At 68.9% G+C, this 11,798-nt stretch overlaps 5 protein-coding genes across 5 annotated transcripts in view; 2 read left to right on the top strand and 3 right to left on the bottom strand.

Moving 5' to 3' along the window:
• Nucleotides 1-741: 741 nt before the first annotated feature.
• Nucleotides 742-1,783, bottom strand: EMIHUDRAFT_76173 (Lipoate-protein ligase A; the record flags this gene model as incomplete). Its single annotated transcript, XM_005768149.1, has 3 exons — nt 742-1,210; nt 1,332-1,380; nt 1,483-1,783. 3 exons carry the CDS (start codon nt 1,781-1,783, stop codon nt 742-744), a joined length of 819 nt encoding a protein of 272 aa, XP_005768206.1.
• A 2,993-nt stretch (nt 1,784-4,776) lies between these two features.
• On the top strand, nt 4,777-5,946 carry EMIHUDRAFT_370577 (hypothetical protein). The gene is made up of 3 exons (XM_005768148.1): nt 4,777-5,162; nt 5,232-5,375; nt 5,479-5,946. The coding sequence occupies exons 1-3, from the start codon at nt 4,854-4,856 to the stop codon at nt 5,785-5,787; spliced, it is 762 nt and encodes a 253-aa protein (XP_005768205.1). The 5' UTR covers nt 4,777-4,853; the 3' UTR covers nt 5,788-5,946.
• A 160-nt stretch (nt 5,947-6,106) lies between these two features.
• On the bottom strand, nt 6,107-6,856 carry EMIHUDRAFT_119265 (hypothetical protein; the record flags this gene model as incomplete). The annotated part of the gene is made up of 1 exon (XM_005768147.1): nt 6,107-6,856. One exon carries the CDS (start codon nt 6,854-6,856, stop codon nt 6,107-6,109), a length of 750 nt encoding a protein of 249 aa, XP_005768204.1.
• Nucleotides 6,857-8,546: 1,690 nt separating this feature from the next.
• On the bottom strand, nt 8,547-11,392 carry EMIHUDRAFT_245610 (hypothetical protein; the record flags this gene model as incomplete). The annotated part of the gene is made up of 4 exons (XM_005768146.1): nt 8,547-8,615; nt 8,691-8,856; nt 9,292-9,341; nt 11,000-11,392. 4 exons carry the CDS (start codon nt 11,390-11,392, stop codon nt 8,547-8,549), a joined length of 678 nt encoding a protein of 225 aa, XP_005768203.1.
• Nucleotides 11,393-11,621: 229 nt separating this feature from the next.
• The window catches only part of EMIHUDRAFT_245609 (hypothetical protein), a gene marked incomplete at both ends in the record, with an annotated part of 462 nt that continues 285 nt past the window's right edge, over nt 11,622-11,798 (top strand). Inside the window, one exon of the mRNA XM_005768145.1 lies at nt 11,622-11,748. Within this exon, the coding sequence (XP_005768202.1) occupies nt 11,622-11,748 (127 nt within the window). The remainder of the gene's footprint in view (nt 11,749-11,798) is intronic.

The raw sequence follows: 11,798 nt of genomic DNA, 5'->3' as shown, positions 1-11,798 counted from the left end.
CGGGGCGACGGGGGGGGGGGCGCACCCCCGTCAAGCCCCCGCGCACGCACCTCGCTGGGTGCGCGCGCGCCGTCCTGCAGCGTCGCCGGCCGCAGGCCAAGGAGCTCGGCTCCTCGAGAGCACCGACGGACGACGATCGGCTCCTCAGCAGTGGGACGCCGAGCTGGAGGCTCGGCCCGGAGCTCGCGCGGGCACGTGGAGCTTTCCGCTCGGGCCAGCAGGAAACGGGCGCCCCGCACAGCGACGCCCGCCGTAGAGTGCCGAGAGCTCGGCTCGACGCGAGCGCCGAGGAAAAGCGATCGGCTCCGCAGCAGTGGGACGCCGAGCTGGAGGCTCGGGCGGGAGCTCGCGCGAGCACATAGCGAGGTGCGTGCGCGGCGGCGTGACACAGGTGAGCGGGCAGCTGGCGCACATTTCGACTGTGGGAGCTGCCAGGAGTTTGCTCTCTCCGTTCACACCCCTTTGCAGAATAATAACAGATAACACCGGACCGGCCCCGCGCCGCGCCGGCCGCGCCCCGCGGAGCTGTGCGAGGCGACTGACGAAACTAACGCGGGCGCGCTCTCACAGCCTGAGCCTCACGCTGTCACGGTTTACATATGTACTCGCGGTGCGCAACACGAATCGCGATCCATGGTGCACCTCCGGCGCGCCGCCCTGTCGCCCCCGCCGCCGCCGCGCGGCGCCGCTGACGCAAGGGCCGTTGCCCTGGCACACGCCCTTTTCTGGACCCGGCTCCCCTCAACACACCTCCTCCGGTCTAAGTAGCCTCGTCACTTGTCTGTGCGGCAAGCTGAGCGCCGCCTGCGCCTCCTCTAGCTCCACCGGCGTCAGCTCCCACGTCGCGCCCGCGGCGGCGGCGAGGGAGGCGCAAAACGCGTCCCGCGAGGGCAGCGTCTGCGAGAGGCCGCGCACAAATGAGCCGTGCGACCGCTGCGCGCGGTAAGCGGGCTGGCGCTTAGGCATCCGCAGCAGACCCATCCTCGCTGGCTCATAGTCCCAGAGCAGGGAGGTGTGGTGCAGCCAGCGCTTGCCCGAGATGGACTGTGCGTTGCCGCCAAACTTGAAGTCGCCCTCCTCGGTCGCGAAGCAGTAGTCGTTCGCGCGCACCGCAAAGTTGGTCGCGCCGCAGCCGCGCAGTGCGGCGTCGTACACGGAGGACGTCCAATCTAGGATCGGGTCCGGGTAGGGGGGCACCTGCGGGACGTGTCTCGGACATGTCACGGACGCGTCCTGGATATGCCCCGACGGGTCGGGCGACGCCTGAGGCTCGTCGTGTCTAGCCTGGGAAGCGTCTAGGAAGCGTCTAGGAAGTGTCTTGGTGGGGTGACGCCTGAGGCTCGTCGTCGGCGGCGCAGATGAAGGTCGCGAAGAGCGTGTCTGGTGCGGCAGGGGGCGCAGCGGGGTGGGCAACGCCGCGAGCGGCACGGGCAGCGGCGGTGTTGGCGCGAGAGGTGAGGGCTACGTGTTTGAGCGTTCCACCGGCGTCAGAGATGATTGTGCCGCCGCCGGAGAAGCGCTTGATGACCGGCACGCCGGCCTTCAGCACCTCCTCGGTGTTGAGCATCTCGGCTGGCTTGCCAGAGATGCCCAGCACAACCGACTGAGCCGCGGCGTGCGCGGCGTCGCGCTCCGGGCCGGCGCTGGTGGGCGGCGCATCCCAGGTGTTGGTGATGAACCAGCTGCGCGTGTCGGTGCGAAAGATGGCCTCCTCGAGCTGCAGCATACGGAGGACGGGCATGTTGCGCAGCCGCAGCCACAGAGCGCGAGTCGGGGAGGCCATCTTGCCGGCGCCGTGTTGGGCGCGCGACGATTTTTTTCTTTTTCTGGGGAGCTCAAGGAGATTACGGCGTCAAGGTGGCGGGCCGGACGCTCACGTGGTCGGTCGAAAGCGACTTGAAAAGAAAAACGCGGCGTTCAGGCGCGGTGTTCACCCCACCCGGTTCGGGTCACACATGCTCTGAACGGGTCACACATGCTCTGAACGGGTCACGCACAGCGTCTGCGCCACCACCTCGCACCCCGCACCCCTCCCTTGTTCCCCCCTCGTCCCCCCCCCCATCCCCCGTCTCCCGCGAAGGGCACGCTCGTCGGTGGTCGTACTACGTAGGTGAAAGCGAGCCTAGCAATGGATGCCGTGGAGAAGGGCGTGCTTGTTCTCGTTTCCTGTGCACTTCAGCAAGTTCCAGAGATGTGAGCGAAGTAAACTTCGGCCGAACCGTCGGCGAGGAGCAGGAAGGGCTGCGCAGCCGAGTAGCAGCCTGGGCCCGAGTACACGGCCTGGCAGCCGCACGTCGCGGCCGAGTCGACGTCGTTCGTGTACTTCGTGGCCGCCATGTCAGTGGTCATGGGGTAGGTCGTTCCAAACTCCAGATCCGCAGGGACACAAAGCTCGCCAAACTGGACCGAAGAGTCCACGCATCCCAAGTAGCTGCGAATGTAGGGTGCCGGGTCTGGGAAAACGGCCAATGGCGCGCATGTGTAGTCCGAATAGTCGTCCCCAGGGATTCCGTTCTCTGCCGGGCTGAACGGGAGGGCGCCGACCGCTGGGGAGGGAGCGTCCGTGCAGCAGTAATCGGGCACCTGCGTACCCATGTCAGTGACCGCCTCATACACGCAGTCTGCGGGAATGCTGTCCGTGAAGCGGTCGTAGATGGCGTACCCAGCGAACAGGTCCGAGCCAGGCTCCGGGGTCGTGGCGAATCCAAGCACGAGAGCGAATGCCGGCGCGAGCATCATGACGCCTGCGACGAAGTTGATTAGGGTTCTCACGCTGCGGGTGCCCTGCTTTGCCCCTATTGCAAAAGGCTATTGGAGCAAAACGACCGCGCCCTATGAAGAGAAACACGCTTTCGAGTTCGCCGGAGAAAAGGCGAACTGGTTCGTGAACTGGTTCGGTGAACTCGCGGTTCGTTCGGTTTCGGAGTTCGCTCTGGACGCATCCCCTTGGTTCGCTGCATCGGTTCGGTCGTTCGCCCTTGGGTGCCCGAACCCCCCCGAACTAGTTGTAGTTCGTGAACTCGAGCCGTGTTGGGCGCGCGACCATTTTTCTTTTTCTGGGGTTCTGCTCAAGGAGATTACGGCGTCAAGGTGGCGGGCCGGACCTCACGAGGTCGGTCGATGCGAGAGAGAGAGAATTCTTGATACGAAACCACGACGACACACACCAGTCGACTCGCATCGGTTGCCTCCATGAACGGCGGAGCTATTCTCGCGCCCACACCACACCTGGCTCCAACGTGGACACGCCCATAGCTGGGGACACTACTAGGTCACGCATGGCATCACAGAAGTTTTATCTCTGGGCCCCGAAAGGCATCTCTAGCAGTGTCGTTACACATGCCCCCTCCCCTCCTGGGCGCATGCGCCTCACGTCTCGCCAGAGCATAAGCCCTTGGCGTGTGGCGAGACGAGTTTTTCGCCATCGCCGCGAGCAGCAAGCCGCCCGCCGCAAACAGCCGGAGGCCTCGCCGCGGCACTGGCTGCGCCGCGGTCCCGCACCCGTCGACGCAGCTCCCCCCGCGGAAGACCGCGCGTAGCAACGTCTTGACGATCGAGATGAGCGTGCCTGAAGCTCGCCCACCTACTGCCCCTGAGAGTTGGTTATTGAGTGGGATCAGCTCCCCCCCTTGGGATCGAAGCCGCCACAACCTCACACCCAACATCCCAGGCGGGGTCAGAAGGGGACTCCACACCGGACACCGCCCGGGCACAGCCCCCCTACCCGTCGGATCGCACAGAGGGCCCCCTCGGAGCAGCCCACACACAATCACGCATCGGCAGAGTTAGTGCCTGAGTCAGGCAGACAGCACAGACAAGGAGAGGAGAGAGAGAGAGGAGAGAGAGAGAGAGGAGAGAGGAGAGGGTGAGGGAGTGTGTACACGTGAGGAGTGGGGAGGGTGTCTGTGGTGGGCTGTAGTCTTACTACGTGGTTAGAACCACGCGCCCCTCAGGAGCTAAGGTAGAGTGTTGGGTGTCAAGACACCGGCGTCGGCGACTCACTCCCCAGAGGGTTGAGCTGCTCAACGAAGGTGAAGCCATCCGGATCTGCACAGCTCGCCCTCCGGACGCGCAGCTCCCCGCGATGGTCCCCTAGCCACCGCCGCGCCTCAACATCTCCAGCAAGTAGTGAAAGGTCCGCCACAGCCTCCAGCCTCCACCTCCACCCGCGAGCCGCCACCGCTGCCGCCCGCGACGCCGCCCGCCGCGTCAGATAGCCACGACGCGCGCATCGAGTCGCGTCGGAGAGCCGCGCCGCACCAGCACCAGCATCTGCACCACCAGCAGCAGCAGCAGCACCACCACCACCACCCGAGAGAGAAGCGCACCTGCCCGACGCCGCCCGCCGCGTCAGACGCTCGCGACGCGCGCGTCGAGCCCAGTCGCACAGCCTCGCCGCGCCAGCAGCAGCATCGGCACCAGCAGCAGCAGCACCACCACCACCAGCACCAACAGAGACAGGCAGTGCAGGCGCAGAGGCGCTCGCAGAGCGGCGCTCAGCGCCGCGCACGCCACGCTGCGGACCGTCGGGCGAGCGCACCGTACGACGGCGGCGAGCCGCGTCGCCAGCCGTCTCGCGAGAGAGCGGCGCCGCCGCGTGCGCGCAGCAGCCGCCGCGGCAGAGGCGAGCCGCGGCGACGTCCGCACTAACGGATAACGGCCATTGGCGGTTTTCTCTCTCTCTCTCTCTCTCGGTCGATGCGCCCTGAAAAGAAAAACGCGGTGCTCAGGCGCTTGCCCCCGGGGGGGGGGGCGCTGCCCACCCCCGGTGCTACCCGCCACCACCGCCGCCACCGCCGCTGCCGCCCGCCACGCAGCTGGGGATCCATCGCTCGGCGAACCGTTCGGCTCAAATGCTCCTCAAGTCGGTACACCGGCTCGCCCGCCCGTCTCTACTCGTGGCGGCAGGCACATTTGCTGGTGAGGCCGCTCGGCGAGGATTCTCACAGCCCGCCAGCGTCTGCGAGAGCGCGGCAGCACCACAGCTCACGATGATCTACTTCCCGGTCCGGGCGCTGGCGGAGCCCGCGAGGATGATTCTCGAGTTCGGCGGCGTCGCGTACGAAGACGCATCTCCCCAGCAGGCCTACGGCGTGCCTTGGAAGGACGCCAAGGACAAGACGCCGTTCGGTCAGCTGCCGCTGCTCCTGGTCGACGGCAAGGCAGACGCCCCTCGCACGCACGCCGACCGCCACGAAGCCTCCCACACACGACGCGTCTCCGCGCCGCAGGAGCTGGCCCAGGCTGGCGCGATCATCCGCTACTGCGCTGCGCTCGTGCCTGCGCTCGTGCCGGCCGAACCGCTTGAGGCTGCGAGGTGCGACATGATCTTCGAGGCGGCGCGCGAGCTCGACGCCGTCAACCCGATCGTGAATGTGTTTCGCGGCGAGGCCTTTGACGCGAAGAAGGCGGCCTGCTTCGAGGACTTCCACTGCTTAGCAACCGATGGCTTACACAGGTGTGCGTTTTTATTCATAGGCGGCGTTCTTCGACAGCTTCCCGGCCAAGCTTGCGCGGCTGGCGAGGCAGCTGCGCGAGAGCGAGGGCCCCTTCTCCTGCGGCGCGGCGCCGCGCTGGTGCGACTTTATGCTCTACCACAACCTCGACAACGCACGGCTGCTCGAGCCCGCCGCGCTCGACGCTTACCCGGAGGTGCGCACCTTCATGGCGGCGGTCGAGGCGACGCCGCGCGTGGCGGAGTTTCTGCAGGCGAGGCCCAAGCCGGTGGACATTGGGACAAAGCCGATGCTGGAGCCAAACGTGCCGGGCATACGCGTGAAGAAGTAGTGACTGTGATCTCGCGGCCACAGTGCGCCCCGTCTGCGGCGTGCGGGGAGTGTAACATGAAGGTCCGTCTGCATTCCGCTTGCCGGGCGGCGTGCGAGATCCTGCAGGGGCTGGGGGGGCTGGATTTTGTTATTTGTTTATTGTGAACTTTGAAGGCTCGCGCGCGCGGCCGCGTTCTCCATGGCGTTTTCGTTCTCCTTCTTGTTTTCACCACACGCGATACACCACACACACACTCCAGTCTCCACAGACTCCGACAAAAAATAAACATGGCCACATATCAGAGATCAGTGCGTCGACAGATCGAAAGACACGACGATCAGGCGCGCTCGCAGACGGCCGCCACCATCGCGCCCACAGACTCAAAGATCTCGTGCGGCTTGCCATCGTACATATACGCCGCCGACGAGACCACATTGTTGGCGTCGTCGACGCAAACACCGCTCCAGTCGGTCGGGCGATGAACGCCACCGTAATTCTCGATCGCGCCCGCCGTGCCGCCGTACGGCCATTGCTCGCCCTCCGCCTGTCCGACCGTAACCTCACATTTGAGCAGATGCGCCGCGATCACGGGAGCGATGCAGCAGAGGCCGATCGGCTTCTTGGCGGCGTGGAAGGCGCGGATCGCGGTCTCGAGCGACGGCTCGACCGCCATCAGCGCCGCGTCGCCCTGCGCCACCGTCGCGTGGTTACACAGGTTCTTGGCCGCGCCGAATCCGCCTGGCACGATGAGCGCCGCATATTCCGTCGGGTCGAGGGAGGTGAGCGGCGCGATCTGCCCACGCGCGATGCGCGCGGACTCGACGAGGACGTTCCTCGGCGCTGAGTCCTCCTCCCCCTTCGTGTGGTCGACGACGTGGTGCTGCACGATGTCCGGCGCGAAGCATTCCGGAGCGAAGCCCGCCGCTGAGACGTGCACGAGGGTGGCGACGGCCTCGGTGATCTCGGAGCCGTCGTACACGCCGTTGCCGGCGAGAACGACTGCGATCTTTCTCGGCGCCGCCGTGCACAGCAGGCGCGACGCGAGCGGCGCAGAGGCGCGCAGCGTGCCAAGTCTGACGAGGGCCATGATGGAGATGAGCGGCTTTAGAGTTTTTGTTTTGTCGGCTTTAGCGGGAGAGAGCGAGCGACTCGCGTCGGCAAGCAGGGTGCTGCACCGTTATGCGAGGTGTTTTTCTTTTTGACTGGCTCGCGAAAGCCTTCTCAAATGCTCATATCAAGGTGAGAGATGAGAGCTCATATGAAGGTCATATGAAAGCTCATGTTAAGGGCAAATGAGAGCGGTCGCATCAAACGGGTCCACGTCACCGTCCTCTTCTCCCGGCCTCGCGAGCGAGCAGGACTCCTCCCAGGACCAGGAGCTGCATCGTGACAGCCGTGTCGAGTACCAATCACCCCTCTTGTGCACCCCCCCAGCGGTCCGTGCTTGCGACGGCTCATATGAACGCTCATATGACGACGCACCGTCCTCGACCCCGCAGAAAAGCTGGCTGGTGCTCGCGCGCGGCGCGTCGGCGCGGCTCCATCCAACTGGTCGGGCACCTCGGCTGGGTCCATCAGCACGAGGCCAGCCCCGTCGGGCAGCCCCGCGAGCGCATGTAGCCCGCCCCCCAGAGACGCTGTAACCCGCCCCCAGATCGTGCTGGTTGGTAGGAAAAGACGAGGCGCCAGGGGGGAGTTGGGCGGCGGCGTGGGTAACGCCACGGCGAGGTCGAACGGCGAGGGCGGCTGTAAGGGCTGAGGGGGCGGCGGCGTGGGCAACGACGTGGCGAGGGCGGCTAGGGGTGGTGTGGGCGGGGGGTAATGGGCGGGGGCAAGGGCGTGTGGGTGACGTGGGTGGAGGCGGCGGCGGCGGCGGCCAGTGGTGGGCGGGGTGGGGAGCGGCCGGTGGGGCCTGGTGCGCTTGGTTGGCGGAAAGGGGCAGGCGGCGGCGGTGCCCCGGAGGCTGGGCGGCCGAGGGCGTCGACGGCGTGGGTGGCGATTGATTGGCGTGGGCAACGGCAAGGATGGCAGCGGTGTGGGTGGCAATAGAGCGATTGGGTGGCAGCGGCGTGTGTGGGCGATACGCAACGGCGACAGCAACGGTATGGGTGATGGCAGCGTGGGCGGCAGCAATGGCGTGGGTGTCGTGGCGGGCCGGCGTGGGTGTGGCGAGCAAGTCGACGGCGAGGGCGACGGGGAGGAGGGCGGTAGCGTGGGTGGCAGCAGTGTGGGGGCGCCGGTGACAGCATGTCAATGGCGTGGGTAATGGCGGCGCAGGCGGCAGCGAGGGCGAGGGGTGGCGTGGCGTGGGTGGCAATCAAGTAGTCGGCGAGGGCGACGGGGGCAAGCAAGGCGGTGGTGACGGCGGCGGCGAGGGCGGCGGGGCGCGGGGGTGGCGACGGCTAGTGAGTACGGCCACCGTAGTCACCCACCGCGCTCACCACCGGCTTTGCATCCGTGGACCGCGAGCGGATCGTCGCCGAGCGGCACTCACACGAGGCTTTGGCGGAGGGCGCGATGTACGCGATGAGCGAGGCGAGACGCGCTGCGCAGCATGGCGGACGGCGAGAGGCTGGTCGCCGAGCGGCGCACTGGCCACTGCACACCACACACCTCTCTCCCCTGCTCTCTATGTTTTGCCACTTCGCTCTCAGCCTCACAACAAAGCTAGGCGAGATCCTTGCGCACACACACGAGACTGCCCGCGAGGCGCCAATCGTCGGGACGACGATCCACTGCCCGTTTCGCGCGCACGCCCTGCCCCCGCCCCCGCGCGGCTAGACCCGCCCCTCCCCCGGGGGTGCCGGCAGGGCGGCGCCGCACACCTCCTCCCACGTCGCCAGCACCTCGAGCGGCAGAGCGCCGCGGGCCGCGGGAGGGCTTGCGCCGACGCGGGCAGGGCGGTCTGCGGCGGCCGCCACCTCCGCCGGGCCCGCGAGGGTCATCGGGCGGCCGCTCGGCGCGTCCCGCCCCTCCCCTGGCCGCAGAGAGGCTGGCTGCGGCGGCCCGGGCTGTGGAAAAGAGGCGGTGCCCCCGGCGGTGCCGCCCCACGCCACCGAGACGGGATCGCCGATCGCAGACGGGGCCCTGCGTCGTCAACACGCCCACGTCAGGCCAAACGGGGGGGGGGGGGGGGGCGGCAGGCGCCGTGTGCTCAGAGCGCGGTGTGAACTCCTTGGGCCACGAGTCGACTGTGTGCCCTCTCGAGTGCCAGGTGGAAGAGTGGCACTCTGTCTCCCGCATCTAGGCCTCGAAAGGGCAAGTCTGGGAGAGATCTGGGGAGATGTCCCGCATCTAGGAGTCGCGCGCCAGCCCTCGCACCGGCGCCACGCGCCGCCGCCGCCCGCAAAGGGGGAGGCGGCGAGGCAGGCGAGGCGAGGCGTGGGCGGAGGCGCTCCGCCTCCGCCTCCGCCTCCGCCTCCGCCTCCGCCTCCTCCTCCGCCGCCGCCGCCTCCGCCTCCGCCTCCGCCTCCGCCTCCTCCTCCTCCTCCGAGCCACGGAGCGCGGCGCATGCCAACCGACCCTCCGCCCTGGCTGCGCTGCCTACCGCCGCAGCGGCGGAGGGCGTCGGCCTCGCGCCGCAGCGAGAGGAGCCTGGCCGATTGAGGAGGCGGAGGTGAGGGGGGGGGGGCGGGGGGGAAGAGGCTACGGGTGGGGTAGTGGAGGCGACGGTCGGGAAGAGGCTACGGCTGGAAGGCGGCTGGACCGCGCAGACCACGGGTCGTGTGCGGTCGGCATCTAGGCTCGGCGGGACCGCCGAGCGGGCGTCCGGCGCGCGCGAGGCCACTCTGGGCGCGACACTGCGAGGAGGATCAGGCTGCTCTGCCTACGCCGTGCGCACGCCGGAGTCAGGACGAGTCGCGCGGACTCTCCAGTGCGTCGCGTGAGCACAGAGGCTATGGTGGAAGATGGCGGAAGGCCGCCGAAGACCACCGAGCAGCACGTGTCCTCTCGAGTGCTGGTCGGAATGCAAAGACCGGTGCTCCGCATCTAAACCTCGAGATGCGGGGAGATACGGGGAGATACGGGGAGATATGGATCTGTGCTCCGCATCTAAACCTCGAGATGTGGGGAGATACGGGGAGATGCGGGTCTGCATTCCCGCATCTAGGGGCTGCTCTGCCAGCTGCCCGCCGCAGGAGCCTCCGCGAGCAAACACACCGCCTGACGCAGCTGCCCCTCCCCGATTCGCAGCGGGGGCAGCGCGCGCCCGCGCCCCCCGCCCGCCGGCGCCGGCGCGGGTGCGGGTGCGGGTGCGGGTGCGGGTGCCGCGGCGGGCGGCGCGGCGGGCGGCGGCGGCGCGGGCGGCGGGCGGACGCGCTGCGCGAGGACGAACGTCGCGAGCCCAACTAGCACCTCGCGACGAGAGAGCAGCGGCGGCCCGGCGGCGGCGGTGGTGGTGGCGGTGGTGGCGGTGGCGGCGGCGGCGGCGGCGGCGGTGGCGGCGGCGGCGGTGGCGGCGGCGGCGCGGCCCGCCTCGCTCGCCGCCTCCCCTCCGCCCGCCTCTGCCTCCTGCGCCAGCCGCCGCGCCACGGCGAGGAGGAGCTCGCCGCCGACGCAAGCGTGCGGCCAGCGGCGCTGCAGCGTCCGCAGCAGGCGGAGCCACAGCCGCATCCCCTCCACCTGCCCCGGTGCGGGAACGGGTGACGGGTCAGGGTCAGGGTCAGGGTCAGGGGTCAGGTCAGGGGTCAGGTCAGGGTCAGGGGTCAGGGTCAGGGTCAGGGGTCAGGCACATCCCCTCACACACCTGCCCCTCATACGTCCTCCGCGCGGCTGCTGCGGCCGCCGCGCCGCCGCCCGCCGGCGCAGGCGCGAGGAAGTCGCCGTCGTCGAGCAGCAGCGGCAGCAGCAGCGGCGCCTAGAAAGGCGTGGCCGGGAGGCGTGACCGCTGCCGCGCCCTGCTGCTGGCAGGAGGAGGAGGAGGAGGGAGGAGAGGGGGCGCCAAGTGGCTCGGCTGCAGCAGCTTTGCGAGTCGCCCGGCGCAGGTGGTGACGCGCCAGCGAGGCACGCGGCTCGACGGCTTCCGATCCCTCCGCTCCCCCGAGCCGCCGCCGTCGCCGCCGCCGCCGCCGCCGCCGCCGCCGCCGCCGCCGCCGCCGCCGCCGCCCAGCGCCGCGGCGCGGCAGCGCGCCAAGCAGTCGTGGGCGGAGCCGGGCAGGTCGCGGAGCAGGCGGAGCTGGCCCTGCCAGTAGTGCTCGTGCAGCCAGAGGAGCGCCTGGTCGGCGGCCACCTTGAGCGCGCCCATCGAGGGCAGCTGGTTGTGCGTCGCCTCGTGCCGGAGCGCAACGAGCGAGGCCGGCAGCGCCACCTCGGCCGCGAGCCTTTGCACGGAGGTGGCGCGCGCCCGCTGCTGCATCGGGTCGACCACGCCGTTGACGAGCCGCGTGAGCGCCATCCCGAGCGCGAGGCAGAGCACCGGCTCCGACAGCGCCGTCGACAGCTCGAGCTCGGCCAGCACCGCGGTGCTCTCGACCGCGAGAGGCACACGCCCGCGGCTCCGCCAGGTCGCGACGCGCTGCACGCCGCGCGCTCGGGCGGCGGGGTCGTCGAGCGCGAAGAGGTCCGCGTAGCACGCCTCCCACTCGGCCCAGTCGCGCCACGGGTGGGCACGGCTGGACTCCATGGGACTACGGCGACACTCGTGCTCCGGGCCGGGGGCGAGTAGGCACTCGAGGTCTCTTGGAGCAGAGCCACGGCGAGTCCTCGAAAGAGCCAACCCATGTCCTCGGAGAGGGTACCCTGGGTGGGCGGGGCCTCTACTCGCCAGCTCGAGCCGCAGGAGAGGGGACAGAAAAGAAACCGAGGCGGGCTCCGCGCCGAAACTGCCGACAGCCCTCGTGGCGCATCGCAGGATGCCCGACTCGAAGCCCCTCTCGCTCGTGGAGCGAGGTGGCCTCGGCGCCGCCGCCGGCATCTTCACCACCTTTTTCACCCACCCGTTCGATGTGATTCGCGTCCAGATGCAGGTCGGCGTGTCTGGTGGCACGATCGAGACGACAACGAAGCTGGCGAGGCAGGGCTTTGGCGCG

Source organism: Emiliania huxleyi, assembly GCF_000372725.1.
Source record: "Emiliania huxleyi CCMP1516 unplaced genomic scaffold EMIHUscaffold_468, whole genome shotgun sequence".
Taxonomy (NCBI): Eukaryota; Haptophyta; order Isochrysidales; family Noelaerhabdaceae; genus Emiliania; species Emiliania huxleyi.
Note: the sequence above shows the minus strand (reverse complement) of the source record. Positions and strands in the feature narration are given on the sequence as shown.

What these genes read in the sequence shown, in the direction of transcription:
- EMIHUDRAFT_370577 (XM_005768148.1), top strand. Translation starts at nt 4,854, where the DNA reads ATGCTCCTCAAGTCGGTACACCGGCTCGCCCGCCCGTCTCTACTCGTG. An exon ending in TGCTCCTGGTCGACGGCAAG is followed by an intron (nt 5,163 to 5,231) that starts GCAGACGCCCCT and finishes TCCGCGCCGCAG; the next exon opens with GAGCTGGCCCAGGCTGGCGC. An exon ending in CCGTCAACCCGATCGTGAAT is followed by an intron (nt 5,376 to 5,478) that starts GTGTTTCGCGGC and finishes TTTTATTCATAG; the next exon opens with GCGGCGTTCTTCGACAGCTT.